Here is a 19,163-nt window from a genome sequence, read left to right as displayed (position 1 = left end):
AAAGAAAACACATTGAATTAGGAGTGTCCAAACTTTTGGCCTGTACTGTATATATATATATTTAAGAGTAAAGATGCCGCCATGGAAGCGAAAGTGTTGGGGGGGGCTTGCTTAAATAAGACCGATTTGGCAACACCCATCCGAGAAGAGGGACTCTCCGGCCATGAATGGGTGCAGCGGAAGCCCCGCCCTTTCCGGCTCTCACTCTGGGCCAATCAGAGCGCCGGACGCGCGCTGATGGGACGTCACGCAGACTGCCGTCGTGTCGGATCGGAACGTAACAGAGTCGCGGTCGGAACAATCGAGCGGTCGGCAACCGGGCGCACGGACCATGGGAGCCCGTCGGCGCGGCTCTCGGACTCCTCGCCGGGCGTGAACGTCCCACCCGGCGGAGGGTGGCGGGTCGGGGGGGCCCCGCCGTCCCGACGAGAGGATCCGAATAATCTGGCCGAGAAGGAATGGAAGCGAGCGGCGTGCAGGGATTCGTGCGGCTGCGCTCCGGCAGAACCGCTTCCATGGAGTGAAGATCCAGGCGAGCGAGAGGGAGACTGAACCGGGGGGGAAATCTCGGCGGCCCCCGGACTAGGGTCCCCTCTTCGGGGCAGAGGTACGGAGGCGCACGGCGGGGAAGAGTTGGTCGATCCGGGATGGCGCGCGTCGCGGTTTTCCACCGGAATACGTGAAAGAGGATTTATTTTCCGCGCCCGTCATCTGCTTTATTTATTACTGTTGTTATTATTACAATTTCTTCTTTTTTTTTTTTTACATTTTTATCGTGAACCACAAAGTCCCAAATGGTCCCGCTGGCGAGAAGAGAGGACGCGGGAACCTGAGCGCGAAGTCGCCCACATGCCCTGGACCGCACGCCGCATAGGGGAACGGAATCCGGAGACGAGGGGCGACGCGGCTCGCTGGAAGATGGCGGAGCGGCGCGGCCGGGGGAGGTGGTGAGCGCAGCCGAGCCCGTTAGCCCCGCACCGCGACCCCCCTCCACGCCGGACCCATGCAGGCCAAAAAGCGCTACCTGGCGCTGCTCTCGGCCGGCCTGTGCCTGCTGCTGCTGTACCTCGGCGGGGTCCCGCTGCCCGCGGCCGGCCGCGGCCGGCATGAGCGCGGCCGCGGCGCCTACCGGCCCGACCAGCCGTGGCCGCACTTCTCCGACCGCTTACAAGCCTTCGGGCCCCGCGGCCACGCCGACACGGAGGGCTACAACCTCCACGTCTCCCCCCGCCAGAAGCGGGAGGTGGTCGCCGGCGTGTACCGGGGCCGGAGGTGCCGCATGGAGTCGTGCTTCGACTTCGCGCAGTGCCAGAGGGGCGGCTTCAAAGTTTACGTGTACCCCCAGCAGAAGGGGGAGAAGATCTCGGAGAGCTACCAGAGCATCCTGGCCACCATCGAGGCGTCCAGGTTCTACACCTCGGACCCGAGCCAGGCGTGCCTCTTCGTCCTGGGCCTGGACACCCTGGACCGGGACCAGCTGTCCCCGCAGTTCGTCCACAACCTGAAGACCAAGGTCCAGAACCTGCAGCTGTGGAACAATGGCAGGAACCACCTCATCTTCAACCTCTACTCGGGCACCTGGCCGGACTACACGGAGGACCTGGGCTTCGACATCGGCCAGGCCATGCTGGCCAAAGCCAGCATCAGCGGCGACAACTTCCGGCCCGGCTTCGACGTGTCCATCCCCCTCTTCTCCAAGGACCACCCCAGGACCGGAGGGGACCGGGGCTTCCTCAAGTACAACACCATTCCGCCCTTTCGCAAGCACATGCTGGTGTTCAAGGGCAAGCGGTACCTGACCGGCATCGGCTCGGACACCAGGAACGCGCTGTACCACGTCCACAACGCCGAGGACGTGCTGCTGCTCACCACCTGCAAGCACGGCAAGGACTGGCAGAAGCACAAGGACGCGCGCTGCGACAGGGACAACGCCGAGTACGACAAGTAGGTGTCCGCGCAACATTATCAGCGGCATGAAATCAGTCTTGTTCGGTGACTGTGTGGGTGACAGGGTGCACTGATTTGGTGTATAGTACCACATAATTACACCTAATTGCACATTGTCAGTTATAATGGGCTGAAGCATCGTCTTCATGCAGGGAAACTATAGTAAATAAACTTGCGTAATAAAAACCTATGAACGATAATCTTTGGAGAAGCCGTAAAGCGTTTCATTTATTGTCACAGTGTATTGCATTCATGGTTTTAAATGAGCACAATTGCTATGTGGATATGAGGGGGGGGGGGTCATATTGTGTATTTTGGTGGTGTGTAAGGGTCATGGGGTCAAAAAAAAAAAAAAAAAAAGGGAAGTGATTGTGCTGTGCATCACATGTGACACAGTGCACACAGTGAAATTTGTCCTCTGCATTTAACCCATCACCCTGAGTGAGCAGTGGGCGGCCATGACAGGCGCCCGGGGAGCGGTGGTGTGGGGATCCCCTTGGCTTTCTTTTTTTCTGGGAAATGATCCCACAGAGGCAGGTTTTTGTTTGCTTGGAAACATTAACTTTGTGCCTTCATGCTAGTGGCTTGCTGGTGGACACGCATCACCGTATCCCTCCGGTGACGAGGGAAAAAAAATATACATTCGGCAGCCGTCTCAAACGCTTACGAGGTCTCTCTAATAAAGTGGCCACGCGCGGTTGTTCGATAGTAAACTCTGCCGGATTCATTTCTTTATTCACTAGTTTGGAACACATTTCCCCCCAAAAATGGCGACTGTCCAGAGAAATTGGTTGTGGGGGATGCTCACACACAGTAACATTGACAGCATTTATCAGACGCCCCTTATTCGATCAGTAGTTACGGGGACTGTTCCCCCCCTGGAGACACTCTGGTTTAAGTGTCTTGCTCAGGGACACAAGGGTAGTGAGTGGGGTTCGAACCCGGGTCTTCTGGTTCATAGGCGAGTGAGTTACCCGCTAGGCCACCACACACCCCCCTCGCCTCTGCTGAACCGCGGACATTTACTCGTTTAATGCCTAACCGGCGCCGCCTTTATTGACTCTCCGGCCACTTTGCTCCTGACCTGGTTCAAGGTCACCTGGTGTGCGTTCTTAAAATTGACCGTATGTAGGATGCATATTGAGTTTATTATTTATGAATTTCTTTTACCTCATCCTAGAACTGCTTGTGGCTCACAAAAAAAGTTTTTATCTATACATATCTATCTATCATATCTTTTCCGTATATTCATGCCCACTCATGACGCATGCACGGCCCGTCCGTAGTAAAATAGTGTACATGTCGTAGTTGTTGGGTCCATAACTATTTATGAGGGACTCTCAGGGAGCGGGATAAGGAAAAGTCCGACTTTTGTTTCCTGCCTGGCCGCCATCCCACCAGTGCTCCCACTGATTTCGCTGTTTGTTTGTGTTGTCGCGCTAATAAATCATGAATTTTTCATGATGCTCCCCGCACTGAAAATAAAGCGGCGGCCCGCGATTGTACGAGAAATGCTAATCCTGGGTTAATTAGCCGGAATACCTCTTCGCTTAATTAGTCCGCGTTGGAATTTATCTTTTCCTGCCATGGTGTGGAAAGGCTGGTTTTTGTCGCATCGCTAAATCGACGGGGTTTTAATTCCATTTGTGCGGAGTCGCCTGGATCGTTTGAGTGCGTGCACATCAAACTGAAACACGGTGTGATACGGTGAGATTTTTTTTGAGGCCGCGGCGCATCTGCCGGCCTGATTTCTGTCACCCTCACCCCCATCAAACCTTGTCATTTGTCACATAGCCCGTCCTCGGGTGCAGGTTGCGTGTGCGTGAATGGACGAGGCTGTGACCCCTCTGTCTGTCCCCTGCCCTCGCGTGACACTGGGACCGCCAGACGGCAGGCGTGGCGTTCCACCTCAGACGCCGACCCGTTGTGGCGCTGCAGAGTTCTCCTCGATTCCAAAAAAACGTTGTGGCGGAGAAGGCAGTATTAGAAAACATCAGAGCCGCATCTTCTGGCAATAATTGAACGGCGCAAGAGGTCCAAAAAAAAAAGAAAAAAATTATCACCGAACGCTCGGGCGTGAATTAATAAGCGTGAGCACCGAGCATTAAAACAATCCGAAATGCTGCCGAAGCTGATGGCCGGGAGGATGGTCCTCCTGTGAGATTCAGATTGGGTTCCTGGGTTAAAAGTGGTCATTTCAAGGTGAACAACAAATTAGTGCTGTGGTTTGCTATCTGTTCTATCAACTTTCAAATCTTTTTAATTTTTCTTTCAATAAAAAGGTCTGTAAAACAGCCTAGAAGTTCCCTGTGAAATCCAGACAAGTGATTGTCTGAAGTGATTGTCATTGTGATAAACAGCACAGCACATGGTGACGCAACAAAATGTGTTCTCTGCTGTTAACCATCACCCTTGGTGAGCCTCGGGGGCAGTGGTGGCCTAGCGGTTAAGGAAACGGTCCTGTAATCAGAAGGTTGTCTGTTCGATTCCCGATCCGCCAAGGTGCCACTGAGGTGCCACTGAGCAAAGCACCGTCCCCACACACTGCTCCCCGGGCGCTTGTCATGGCTGCCCACTGCTCACTCAGGGTGATGGGTTAAATGCAGAGGACAAATTTCACTGTGTGCATCGTGTGCTGTGCTGCTGTGTATCACATGTGGCAATCACTTCACTTTCTTCTTTCAATGGGCGGCCATGACCGGCGCCCGGGGAGCAGCGTGTGGGGACTGTGCTTTGCTCAGTGTCACCTTGGGGGCTCGGGACTCGAACCGGCAACCTTCTGATTTTGGGGGCCGCTTCCTTAACCGCAAGGGGCACCACCGCCCCGAAAAATTCCACAAACTACTGGGTTTCAGCAGAACATGTACTGCTTTGGCAAGACATTTACATGTATACAAAAACACAACTTTTAATGTGGTATTTATTTCGCATTGAAGTTAAAGAAGCAGTCCTTCTTTTGGTGCTCCGTCTCTGTCTTTGACTGTACGTGATGGTCGTGTTCTTGTGGGTCCAGTCTATTGTGTACAGGGGGAGGAAAAAAAACATACAAAAGAGTTGTTCTTGTGACTTCTTCTCATAAAAATGTTTTTGGTATTAGCGCTAAGAATTGAGTTTTTGAGGATTTGGTGTTTCCGTGAGCCTCTTTGCTGGGGGGCGCGGTTCCTCGCACTTTGCCTAAAGACTGATGTTAGCGAATTATACACCATTGCGCATTTTACAACTAGTTCCATTTTATATATTGGATTCCGTGACTCTCACGTATGGAGTGAATTTTAGAATTCAGATTTTTTTCATCTTGTTCCTGTATGAATCATCTACATAAAGTTCTTAAAAATATGAACTGGCAACGTACTGGACTGTGACTGCACTGCCCTCCCGTTTAACAGTCACAAAACTTCCACGAAACAAAACTTTCTCTCCCAACCTGCTGTCCTTCTCAGTGGAAGGTTGCTCAACCAGCAGCACCGGTTCCTCCAATGTGCAACAATGTCCTTTGTGGAGTGAGGCTTTAGAGACATGGCCAAGTGTGGCTTCAGCTGCAAAGTCTGGCCACCCTTACGCAAGCCAGTTCCAGGGAGGTCTACGTCGGCATACTGGGCCGAAGGAGACCATTAAGGTCTTAACGTTGAAGATTTTATAGCCCTTAAAAGCCAGCACCAGTCTGTAGTTGACTGGTTTGAAGTTGTGAGAATCTGGGAATTCGCTATTGAAAGGGCGGTTAAGGGAGCTTCCGTCAATAAATCGTGTTTTACTTGCACTCCGCTGGGACCTCTCCCCCTTTTGTTGGAGCCGTCTGATTGGCCGGCTTGCCGTAGTACGAGGGGCATGAATGAACTAAGCCTTCACACATATTATTCGGTTCCCACTGCTGTGTGTGTGTGTGTGTGTGTGTGTGTATACCACTTGGCGCCCAAAGAATTCGGTGGCCTCCCATGCCACCGAGCACCTGACAGACAGAGCTCATCAGAGCTGGCCAGTCGGCAGAAGAGTTGCCCTACTTTTTGGCCGTGGCCCCAGTGGATGCGACTGGGCAGTTAGAACTTGGTTGTGACCAGTGGCGCTGTGGCGTGAGATACCCGTGGGAAAGAATAATGTGCATAACTTGTCTTTCTAAATCAAAAATTGGAAGTGGTTGAACCCCGAAAAATGAAAGTCATTGTAAAATGACTGTTTCGGTTTTTCCGATAATGAATCGTATAGTAGTATAAATTTCGCTCACTATTTGAAGAATGCTTTGATTGATGCCGCCGATTGATTCCGAAATCGCCGTCCTTGGTTCTACGGCATTGCAGAAACTCGCGAGATCCCGAAGGTGTAGCATTGACCTTGTTTGCATCTGATGAATGAATGTGAATCTGTCTGTATTGACGTTTTTCGTAAAGGTGTTCGCAACGACCTTATAGTGAGAGCAGTTAGAAAATCCCATACACAACCGCTAACGATGATCCGGGGGCATCTTTATTGCCCCCGGGGGGGCGTTTTTGCAGCAGTGAAGATGTTTAACAGCCCCTCAAAACAATGGCCCCCGTTATTTCACACACAGATGCCAGGCCTCTGAAGTGCCTGTAGCCCGCACTCCTTATTACGGGGAGTTGAACAAGAATGCGGACTCTTTCATTGGCGTTTAAAATCAGCTTCCCTTTTGTCAAATGGGGCGTGGCTTCAATTCTGAAGTGGGGGGGGCATTTTCACCAAAGAGTCGTGCGTTCGGGATGAGGTAAGAGGGTGGTGAGAAGGTGGACTCGAGCCACAGAAAGGGCCGTTTTGTTTAAGTGGTAGCTGAGCTAATGGCCCTTGCCCCCACCCCCCCAGCTTTACGGCTCTGTTTGACTTCCTCTCCAGCTGAAATGGATGTTCGGCCCCCCGAGCGCTGAGGGGCTCCTTTGTGTGAAAGTTTGCCCAGATTCTTCAAGCAGCCTGTGGCTTGTTGACACCAAGGGCCCCCTTCTCTCGTCGGCCGAGCTCTGCGTCCCCTGCCCCCACCTCCTTTAAAGATTAAGCTGGGAAACGTCCCAGAGCTTTGTTCCCCCCCACCGCCAGAATCCTATCGCGTCTTCTGGCCCAATCGGTGGCCGCGGTGGTCCGATGCGCCCCCCTTTTTTTCCCGCTTTTGAACTCGATGACACCGACAATGACATGCTCAGACACTCCGCTGACCCTCATTTGGCAGGTTCACTGCCTGGGCCATGGCGGTTGTAAGGAGTTGGAGGGGTGAATTCATTCACTAACTCAACTTTGTTCATTAAGAAAGGTTTCCTTGACTTCACACCCAACAGCCTTGAACGTATTTTTCAATGCATCTCGCTTCCTTTCTTTGGAAATATGTGAGCGTCCTTGAACATTTCGTCCAAAATTTACTCTCTCTCCCTGTGTGTGTTACACACGCGCACACACATTTTTCATATATAGACGAAGGACGTGCTTTCTTTTAAGTCGCAGACATGGTTCTGACTGAGCGTGATTATCCGTAGGTTGCCAGGCTCTGGGATTAGCTGGGCTTTTAATGCAATGCCATGGCTCTGTGCCGTTCAAACTGGTAGCAAATCTGTGACTGGCCTCCTGGCTTTCAGAGCATTCACAAGGAGAAGAACAAAAAAAAAGGCTAGTTTTTAAACCCTTTTAAATCAAATTCTGGTGCTCACCACTTCCTATCGGGACCGGTTGGTCCAAGCACAGAAACAAACGGGAGAAGCGGCGATCTGGACTCTTGGCTCCATTGTTTTGGTGCAGATCCTGATTGACGCCGGGTGGTGCGAGCGAGGGATCGCGCAGCCGGCATTCCTCCCGAGCCTCGTCCGATACGTCTTATACTGACTGAGGCCTTTGTTTGTCGGGCCGAGTCCGCGGAAGGACGCGGCTGTTATCTGATGCGGCCCACTGGAGTGTTGTTGGAAACTGCGCTCGCGTTCAGCGAGTGTCTGCCGTCGTCTTCTGGAGGGTGGGTTTGGAGGGGAGGGCGAGTTGGTGGATCGCGGGTTCTGTCAGTTTTTTTTTTTTTGTCCAGAGCGGGATTTACTTTGGCTCCAGCCGTGGAACCCTGGCAGCAATATCCCTCTATTATTCCTTTTTTTTTTTTTTTTTTTTCTTTTTGGTGTAGAAGAAAGATCTTGTAGGTCTGTTGGATTCCTTTAGTCATGAAGCTGCTCTCTGGAATAAGGGTTTTGTTTTGAGGTCAGACGTGATGAGTGACCCAGAGGTAAAGTCTAAAGGACTCCCGGGGAGTGGTTTTTGTACCTAGCGATTTAATCTCTGTTTAAAACCGGGATTTGGGTTTGGGCGGTGATAGGAGTTCTGGTTAACTAATCGCTTCAACATCGCCCAGATCCTCTTTCCTGTAGGAAGTTCAGTAACTCATTCTGTCTCGTTTCCTCTGTCCTTTACCAGACAGGCAAAATGAAGTACTGGTTTGCACGGCAGATTATAAATCTGATGTGGAAGTAAAAGTTACTTATGAAAAACTTGTGGTCCCTACCTGTGGTTTGCTTGCATCGTTCACCCCCCCCCCCCCCCCCGTTTAGTCGCTCGCTGTGTTTCCTGCATGTTTGACTACTGCTTTTCCAAAGGACGTGCATTTTTGAAAAGCATTTCAGAGGTTTAAGATACAGAAGACCTAGAATGAATATCCTCCAACCTTGCCGTTTTGGTCATCTCTCTTCTGGCACATGATTGCGTTGTACTCTTAATGACCTTGACATACATCTATTTTTTTTAAAGCCACATGCATGATTCATTGCAAAATGTCAGATGCCAGAATCTCCACATCTGTACAGCATGCATGCAAATTCTGCCTGTCATGTTTCGGGCCCAATTACCCTGCGCAAAAATGTAGAAACTAGGTCAACCACAAAGTTTTGAAAATCCCCATTATAAGCACAAATTAAATTGAACAGAGAATGTTGCTAATGGTAGTGATGGACATGAACACAGATGATGACTAGAATAAACTTGACATCTGCACATTTTGAGATGCGAAACGTCTGTGTTTCCAAGTGAGAACTATAGTCTCTTGGAGGCTATGTGGCCCCATGGTTTCCATGATGCGGAATTCAACAAATCACATAGGTGAATAAATATGTTTATAACTGGAAAACATGGAATTCAGAAGAATTTAAATGGTAAAAACGTCATTTTTAGGAAAGAATGAAACTGGTTTCATAGGGCCCTAGATTATTCTTATCATATCATGAAATTGAATTGATATTGGCCTATGATACAATTAATGTAATTAATACCCCTGGTCCTCGTTGGAGTTGTTGATTTTGAAGTTGACCTTGTCCAGACCTCAAAGGCTCTCTTCTCTGCACGTCCTCCGTGTCTCGCGCAGGTACTGTGTAGCTCAGCACATCGCGCTCTTCATCTTAATCAGCATGCCATTCTCTTTCATTACACTATGCTAATTCCTGTTATTACCCTTGCTCTTCTGCCAATTGAGCTACTCATCGACTGTAGACTACGATATTATGCAGCCCTGTTCCATGCTCGCTCACCGCAGGATGAACCTGAAATTGAGTTCGGGAGTTTTCCTGGAGGCCATTACCTTGAAATATTGTTATTATTATTATTTATTTATTTTTTTTTGTGCCCGAGGTCAGAAGGCATTTAATGCTGCATGGCGATGCAAGATTATTGCTGTCTGAACCTAAACAGGTCAACGGGGTCCTCTTGCTCATCATGGGGAAAATTTTCGATTCGCCCTTTCTGTAAGTGGAGTGCATTGTGTCACTCAGAGCTTGCGTTTCTCTCGTTCCTTCACTTGGCAGAGAAGGAACTTCATTACGAGGTACTGGGTAAAAGTAAACCCACACACACAAACACACGGCATGTAGCCGACTCGACCCGAAGAACTTCATTACGGAGAAGCACAAGAGGACCCGAGGTGTCCAGCACTATTCTCTCCTAATGACACTGTCAGCGCAGCATCTGTTTTTTCAATGGCCTTTCTTCCTCCCGACCTCTGCTTTCCCCAAACCCCTCCCTCTGTCTCTTGAAACGTCCCATTTTCACTGAGGTTGATCCGAGGTGCCGGCTTTTACCAAATGCAATTATATAGTGGGTGTGAGAAAAGGAAGAGCGGGAGCTGAAGGGCTAGATGAAACTGTCAGGCCGAGGCGGTAATTTAGCACATGGCTGGCTCGACGGTGAGGGTTGTTGTAGGCGGTAATGGACGGGCCGAGCTCCACTGGGAGCGTCCACTGTCCGCTTCCTTTCGCAAAAAAAACGCAACGTGTCCCGCCGTGTCTCTCGGCGAAACAAATAATCCTCGCGTGTCTCCAAATGTGGTAAGTGCAGCGGGGAGCCCCAGCTGTTCAGCGCTGGTAGTTGTAAAGGAGGTCAGAGGCCACATTTACCCAACATGCTCTGGCCTTGCCTTGAGCATAAACATCAAATGAGTCTCAGAACTGTGTTCCCAGCTTTTTTTTGGGGGGGGGGGGGGGGCATGTATACATAACTTCTGGTGCCATGGCCTGGCTTTACTACTCAGGACCCGTTCTTCACTACATTTTTCTTTTTCTTTTTTTTTTTTTTTTTTTAATAATATTTGGTTATTCTGGACTACGGTAGAGTTGACAGGCTCTCCCATTATGCAAAGTTCAGGCATTTTGTGGAATGGCTGTAGAGTTCACACTACACAACTCTGAAATTGGATTGGGTCATTAAGAGTTCATAAGGCTTCACTACAAGTCTGATTTGGCAGAGATCTTTCAGCACCTGCTGGGCCAATGGGTCTCCAAAGCAATGTTGTGCCATTGACAGATACGTGAGAAGGGACACTGGAAAGGACTTGACCTTTTCACAAAGCAAATATTGTTTGCAGAAGTTGTTTGCATAATGGTTAGCTCTTCCAGTCATTCCGTGTCCTATGAACTTGCTGACTTCAGCATGCCAAATGTCAGGTCGAGTTGCTGATTACGTATTAGCAAACTTTTTTGACCTCCGGTTGGCCATTCAAAGTCTCAAAATTGCGTAGTGAGAACCAGGCGTTACCTGGCGCCGCACGTGAGGTGAGAGCAGAGGACATTTATATGGTGGGATAAGGAGGGCGCTGGGAAGGAAGTGCCTTCATTAGTGTTTCACGCTGCGTCCTTAATGAAAGGAAATGGAAGGAGTTGGCTCCCTGCGCAACCTGTGATTAACACTCGCCGTCGGTAGAGCGATCAGCGACCATTTGCCGGTTTTTCCTGGTCCGATTTCAGTGTTGCAATGCCGCTCATGTGGATGCCAAGTCGCACGATTTGTTGACTGTGCTTAGAGATCTCAAAAGCAGTCAGCCTCAGATAAAAGCTCCTCAGACCCGCTCCTTTTTTTTTTTTTTTTTTATTTCCCGCATTGTGCACCGATTCGGCTTCTGTCAGGCGGGGTGGGATTTAAGCGTGTTAATCCAAACCTTGTCAGAGTCGCCAGCTGCTTTTCCAAACCCCGGCTTGCTTGTCACTCACTGCTGTCTGGGATGAAAGAATAGTTTGAGCCACAATGGCACCAATCAGACAGTGCAGTGAAATCATGTTTTCTCTGGCTAATGCAGATACAATAAATATGCATTAATGCAAAAGAATATCCAGCCGTCTAACCAGGTGGCATCTGCATCTGAGTGCGTCGGTAACCTAAGCTGAAAGCGTTCAATACCAAACCTTGACACTAAAAGAAGTATCCTTATCTGGAAGCGGGGAGGTTTGTACTGAATTAACCTCGGGCCTGTTTTATATTAAACTTTTAATAAACTTTGAATTTAATTTGGGAAGTGAAAGGAGGAGAGGAGAACAGTTGAAGGCCATTGAATGTCCCTCAGGCGAGCCAAGGCATGCTGACTTTATGGACCTCGGTTCTGCTTCAGGGGACTATCCCACCACCACGAAAAGGAAGTGCCCTCTGGTGTCTTTAATTAAATCTCTCAGAGTTCCCTGAGGATTGGAAGAAGGGGGGTTTTGGAAGTGTTACCACTCTTATCAATGTAAAAGAAAGTTGCGTCAGAAAGTCCTTGGGCGTTCCACTTTCTGCATCAATCCTGAGCCTCAGGCTCGTTTCCACCGCAGTAGGTTGTTCATCGTTTTCAGGGCACTGGTACTATTTATCAGCACTACTGCTTCTTGTGGAACTGCCAGCACTAATGGTCATCAACGTGGCAGTGGCACTCAACCCTGTGCCCAATTTCTGAAAGTCTGGGAAGTTCTTATTTGCGACACCACAAAACCCCTGAGAGATGCACTTCCCTGATTTTTGCCAAGTGTTGCACAGATCATGCAATTGACATGAATGCCAAACGAATTTTCTAAGGTAAGAATATTATGGTTTTGTCTTTTTTTTTTTAAACCGCCTCTGCTCACTGTATTTGCTGTGTTTGCACTATTTTAGTTCTTTTGGTAGAATGGAGATAAAGTGCAAACTACTGTCATGCGAGCAAGGCAACAAGCAATGCATTTAAGCCTGTGCAGGTGTTTTAAGCCCATTGAGACATACTGTATGTGATTATGGGCTATATAACAAATAAATGTTTTTTTTTTTCTTTAATTACTTCTTGCTTCAGAATAGGACATGGCCGCAGTACCCATTAGAAGTGTTCGTTGGTGTTGTCATTTTTCTGAAATGACTACCCGTAAATTCACAGGTTTTGAAATGGAGAGTGTACCTAATGTCGCTTGTATTGGGATTTAATGGGACGCGCCCTGGGAGCAACTCTAAGTTAGCGAGACGAGACTCTGTGTTCAGATCCCCTGGGACCTTCTGGGTAGCCCAGTCCACTAGGAGCAATCATTAACGGTCATTGCTGAGAGGGCAATGAATAGTTAAGGTTTTGGTAGTAAAGGTTAACCGTTTGGATTTCACTTTTCAACGGGTGTCATGCAGTTGCTCCATTCTCAGATTCTGCCCTCCAGATTCGAGGAGGAGAAGAGCTGTAGATAGCGGGGCGTGCTATATTTTTATTTATTTTATTTTTTTTACTTCCTCTATCCAGGAGTGTGTGCTGCCAACGAACATGTTGCTCCTCGCCTTTGCCTCCTGAGAGCCTTGCTAGATACGGAGCAGTTCCTCCACTGTCAGAACAAGAAGATAAGGCTGTGGAGTCGAGGCAGCTGTCAGGCTGCACGCTCCGGTCTGCATGACTGACATGCACCAGCCTCGGCGCATTCGGAGCTTCCTGGTTAACAGTAGCGCTTCTGAAATAGGGATGTGGCCACTGAGATGTTCGAGTTATACGCTTTATGGATCTTCATGAGTGAAGCATTTGGTTCTATCCGAGACCCTTTTAACACCAGTTGGCCCTGCAGAGAGGACATCAGAGATTCTTTCCACACCGGGTTGTATCTTCAGGCGCAAGGCTGTAAAGTGCAGATTAATGCTAGCTGTGGGTTTTGGTTCGTCGCCTGTGTGTCTTGGAGGCCGCAGTTAGAAAAAAAAAAAAAAAAAAAAAAAAACACCCACACGCTCCCACAGAGAGGAACAGAGGCAGCAGCTCCGGTGGAAATGTCCCAGGCGGTGTGGGACATGTGGTGGGGTTGACCTGGCAGGAAGCCACCCCAACCGTACGCCCTCCTCACTGCTATGTTGAAAGCTGGGGCAGAGGCTGGGTCATTCTTCAAGACACAGACTTCATGAGCATCTTGAAAGCATCTTGAAAAAAGCAGCCATCAAGTGCTCAAGAAAACTCTTTCAGGACTGCTTTAAAACCAATAGTGCTTAAGCTCACATGTGATATTTTGAGTCTTCAGGCCGGCAGTCAACAGAAACATTATTTGAGATCATGAATGAATATCCACCCAACTCTCGTGATCTTGTTCTTCCGACTAAACTGTGATTTCTGGTTCAAGACCTTTAACCCGATGTCGGCAGAGGGCCCAGACACAAATGGAACCACCCTAATCACCTTCATTTCAAACATCACACTTTATATTATGAAAATTTCACTTTATGAGTTTTATTAGTATGAGTTCCCCTAGCCTGTCTATGGTCCTGCTGTGGATAGTAATGGCGATAGGTGTAAAGAGTGATTCACCTTCACCCCTCGCCTAAAAAATTATCTCCGTTGGCTGTCATGGCTTCCAAACATGTGAAGAATTGCAGTTGCTTGGTGATGTAAAAATGAGCACAAATTTTATTTATTTATTTTTTTCGTTTCGTAATGCGAGACTCTGAAGAACCAGTGGGTTTATCTAATATTTTCCTGGAAAAACGCCGACACATTTCCTGTCTTTGCCAAACATTGTTGTTGGTGAATGGCATTGATGACATAATTTGAACAAATTAATTTTTGCGTCATGGGGAAATCTCATTGTGGGAATGGATCAAAGTGGCTGTAATTCTGCACCACGGCTGAATGTAGGAACATTACTTTAGATGTATACAAAAGCAAAAAATAAATTGTCAGGTAATCTTTAATGTGGTGTGTACCGTTTTAATTTTAACCCCACTTCTCTTTGCATCTAGGCCAAATGCTGGCAAGTAAAATCTGTCTATGAAAATAATTGCAGTGTAACTTGCTGTCCGTTCCTCTTTCCTTCTCTTGATGTGACTGCGTTAGTCCTAGTTGGGGGTCTTTCGCCCTCTGCCCACCCCTCCTTTTCCCAGGGGCTCCTGAATGAGGCCCGTTTCCAGGGCAATTTTCTCTGGTTTCTGCTGCAGACTCGCTCGGTCATGCCGCTAGGTTCAGCATTCACACCGATTAGCTGCACTGATTGATGACTTTTGGGGGGAAGTACTTAATTAAAATAAAAAATAAATATATATATAACCCGACGTTGTTAAAAGAAAGTTTTAAAGACCATGTTTTTTCAGATATCCACATACCCGCAACACATTTAGCAGACGACCATATCCAGAGTAAGTTTCAATCAGTAGTTACAGGGACAGTCCCCCCTGGAGACATTCAGGGTTAAGTGTCTTGCTCAGGGACACAATGGTAGTAAGTGGGGCTTGAACCTGCGACTTGGTGGTCTTTTCATTCCTTCTGGGTACTTCCACTCTTCAGCTTGAAACTGCTTAGACACGCTGGTGAGACCACAGAAGTGTTGACAGGAATGATATGACCCTGTAACTCCCATTTTCTGTGAAGTGTGTGTGTGTGTGTGTGTGTGTGTGTGTGTGTGTATATCAGTTCTAAATTCTTACGAATACACTGTATTGGATCTGATACCTATGTTAGCAGCTTATGTCTTTCCCTTCACATGGATCCACGCTTGCAATGGCTTCCATGTGACTGGCCACCAGCTCAGTTGCAGAGCAGGTGATAGCGGCCCGGTTTAGCCACGCCATTGTCCCCTGGGTGCAGGGGGTCATGGGTCAAACCCAGCAAAAGGCTCCCGCCACAGGGATCGCAGACATTCCGGCGCGCCTATGAAGTCTAAATAAGAGCAGGAGATCAATGCACCGACTAAAGCCCAGTTATTTTTACGAGGTGACTGCATGCAGTGAGTTCTGTTGGGCCGTGTGACCCAGATGTATGGGGCAGATAAGGCTTAACTCTGTACGTGCCGGGTCCCGCTTTGGAATCGCAGATCACCCAGCCAACCATAAACATCAGCGAATGAAAGTTGTTGCAGTGACTCGGGCCATAAAACAATGCCTTGCTCATCAACCGGAATGGGAGGGAAATAAGTTGGACCAAACGTTGGAAAGATGGGGGCGTGATTTAGGTATTTTTCAAGCCACGATGACTCACGATGACTTTTCCGCAGTTTGTGTACACACTTTGAGAAGGGATCGCCTGTTAGGCCAGGTGAAGGTCGCCTGGCTGGACTCCCTTGGCCTTGTGTGCTTATGTGCGTGTCGGTGGTAGGTGTGTTTGTGAATGATTTATGAAGGCTGTTGGTTAGCCTTCCCGAAAATGTCTTGCCGAGGAAGTTTGGCTTAGCTGTGAACTTCAGATGTGAATGATCTGTGTTATGGTCAGAGAGTCAAGGTCAAAGACCTTGGCCTGATGCCACAGATTTTTTTAACCTGATTCAAGAAGCAGGTTGTGATTCAAGAAGAGCGTCCTGTTTGAAGAGTAGTATGAGTATTGTACAGAGCCCCCTTACTACATGTCTAGTAGGGGTGTCAGAATATATCAACACAGCAATGTATTGTGACATTTTACGTGAAGTTATTGTATCGATACCGAGACAGCAAATATTTTTTTGTATACAACTTTAGTCCACCGGGTGATGCTATTGAGTGCTTTATTTAGTGAGGTCAGCCGAGATGAGAATCAGCGCTCGACTACAACCTCCACTCCTGTAGATGGCGCTGTGCAGCTGGGCACTCTGAATTACTGCTTGGCATTTCAGGCAGAGTGAAATCGCAAAACATGACAGACCGTGAATAGCACCTTGTATATCAGCTCTGTTTTTACATTTTCAATGAACTGTAGAATATTACAGTATGTACGATATGACAATACAACATGATATATTGTGACTCATGTATCGTGATATGTATCGTATTGTGAGATCCTTGCCAATACACACCCCTAGTATCTAGTACATTACTAATACATAATTATGGCCTCTTTGGCATTAGCCGTGTTAGTCGTTGGAAGGTCTGAAACCTTGGACTCTAAACTGCCTTCTAGTTGGTTCCCACCCTGGGGTTTGCGACCTCTGCACTGAGGCTGTGAGGTTACCAAAGTTACATTTGGAAACATTTACTTTCTAAAATCGCAATAGAATAACCAAACTTAGTCCAAAATTACAACATATATCTTTGGTCCATGTCAATTCATTAAATTCTACTAGGAGAATAAGGACACAATTCTACAACTGCTGTGGATTTGTTGCAAATTTAAGTTGATAAATCACCCCATCACGCCGTCCCTGCAACTGCCTCTCTTCTGCCTGCCTCCCCAACGTATCAGGGGGTCACCAATGCTCCAGTCTCTTGCTCACTGACTGTCTCCAGCCAACCCAGCATCTCTGCGGATGCGCCTTCCCGCAGCAACCCTGGCGTTGACCGATGGAGCAAAGTCTGTGGTTGCAAAATAATCAGTCATTGCGATTTATTGCAATTTTATTGCATTGCAATTTCGGTTTGATTTTGATATATCATTCAACCCTAATGCAAAGTTCAATTGTATCCAACTATAAACTGACTATATGTCTATGCACTATGTCTTTGCAACTTTTATTGCTAGAAAGTGTCTGCACTATATAAAGAACAAGGTGCAAGATTTGTGGACCCACCCACTTCCTAGTGATTTTGCTTGTGTTGTGTCCCATACAGTAACACACCCAGTTTATGGGATAAATTGGTGTGAAGATTTTTTTTTTTTTTTTTTGCCGGTGTGTAAGAAAGTGAGAGAGGGCGAAGGCCCGTGAACGAAACAAACCAACTGAATAGTTGTGTAGAACACCTCCTTCCTCCCTTTTATTTAGGCAACTTGTGCTCGTGTCTTCGAGAATGAAGACAGATTTTGTGCCCCGGTGGTTGTGTTCTTGCAGTGCACCCCAACAACAAGCTCACACGGCCCCGGCCTCTCCTCATTTATTTTGCAACGTCTTCCCAGAGTCTGGGCCGATTTGTTTCCCATGTAAGCCCCGCAAGGTGCTTTGCCAAAAGCTCTCTGCTTCTCACACGAAAAAGCACACACCCTGCTTTTCACGGAAACATGGCTGCTCTGTCTTTCCAGAGTCCCTTCCATTGGCAGCTGGCGCGGTTATTAATCACAGCGCTGTTTATGAGTGGGGAGGTGACACACTGTCAGAGCTCTCCTCTGTCATGCTTCATTACCAGCCACGAGGGGGGGGGGGTGTAAAGAGGGCTCCAAAGTAATGAGGTTCAAACGCACCCACTCTCATATACCAAATCGCACAAGCACTCGCTGTGCACCCGCCGTCCTGTAGAAATGAAGACAAAGTAGCTCGGTTACGTTGCCAAATATGCAGCGCAAATGCAGTCGAGATTGGGCACACCTACTTCTTTGGTTGCTCCGCCCCCAGCCCAGTTCTGGAGAGCATTCAGCCACGTCTGCAGCTCTCCCTTCTTTAGTCGCAGTGGAATTGATTTTCTGGTGGAAATCCAAAATCGCGTGGCGTTCGGCATTTGGGAAACTGTTGAAATTGTCCGCTGTAGATGGGAAGATCAGGTCAGATTGAAACCATTGGACGGGGCTGCACTTGGTCTATGGGTTTCGCATGAAACCACTGTCTGACAAAGCCACATCAGTAGCGAGCATAAGAAGGCCACGACACACGCTCGTGTGCCGTACATTTGCCATGAATATAGCAGGAAGGAAGCTTTTTTTTTTTTTTTCCTGTGGTCGAGAAGCGACGTGCCGTATGGGAAGCGTGCGCTCAGCACGAGGTGTGACTGAGTGATATGTTGATGGGGCTGGGTCTTTATTTGAGGGGCTTTGATGTACGCTTTCTGAGTGTTTTGACGCCTGTGCCTCCGGGGCGCAGCTTTGTTTTTGATGTTCATTTGAGCGTTCCCCGTCGATCCAGCCCGTCTACATTTCAAAATAGCGAGGAAGCTCTCTTCGCACAACAAGTGTCACATCTGGCCCTGTACCAAAGACGCAAAGTGTGTGACTTCCTGTCTGGTTGGTGGCGTTTCCCTTGAGACTCAGAGCCGTTTGTAGTCGTCCCACTATTTGCACCGAGTCTGATCAAAGTCTCAAGTCTCTTTGCCATAGTTTACAAGCTCTGAAAATAGATTTGTTTTAACCCAAGAGTGCTGGCCTTATAAATGCAAAACATTTCCTAGATCCAAGGATTTGAGCATTTAATTTTTTTGTTTGTTTCACCCATTAATCACCATTCATGTGACCATCAGAAGTAGAGAAGCGACTGTGTCATCGTGTCCTGAATTCCAGCCTAAAAGGGGGATGTGGAATTTAGCAAGGACAGTGTCTTGCCCATCTTCTTTTCTATTGTCACCTGCCCGGTCAACATGATGTTGTTTCCGTTTAAAAAAATCTAGAATATATAAAAAATTTTTCCAGAGGAAATTTACCTAATTTGTTTTAATTGAATGATTCAATTTTCTTGACTACACACCAGAAACAAGATGATGGTTATTGTGGTCTTGCATCACCAATGGCTGGTACTATATGATATTTCTGATCCGTCATATGACTGGCACTGAGTCTAAATTATTTTTAGTTGCACGTAGGTTTTGGAGGCCATGTTGCAGAACTTTTGAAGGATATTTCACCAGGAAGATGCAAATGGATAAACAAATACTTTTACCGTGGTACCTAAAATGTCTAGAATAGTGTTTCTTAATTAGTAAATGAGATAACAGTAGTT

At 47.9% G+C, this 19,163-nt stretch overlaps 1 protein-coding gene across 1 annotated transcript in view; it reads left to right on the top strand.

Annotated features, from left to right (window-relative positions):
* Positions 1 to 270: 270 nt before the first annotated feature.
* The window catches only part of ext1b (exostosin glycosyltransferase 1b), a 53,715-nt gene continuing 34,822 nt past the window's right edge, over positions 271 to 19,163 (top strand). Inside the window, exons 1-2 of the mRNA XM_028964125.1 lie at positions 271 to 607; positions 789 to 1,944. Of these exons, the coding sequence (XP_028819958.1) occupies positions 1,004 to 1,944 (941 nt within the window). The 5' untranslated portion in view covers positions 271 to 607; positions 789 to 1,003. The remainder of the gene's footprint in view (positions 608 to 788; positions 1,945 to 19,163) is intronic.

Source organism: Denticeps clupeoides, chromosome 20 (genome assembly GCF_900700375.1).
Source record: "Denticeps clupeoides chromosome 20, fDenClu1.1, whole genome shotgun sequence".
In the NCBI taxonomy this organism is placed as follows: Eukaryota; Metazoa; Chordata; class Actinopteri; order Clupeiformes; family Denticipitidae; genus Denticeps; species Denticeps clupeoides.
This window is presented reverse-complemented; position numbering and strand designations above follow the sequence as displayed.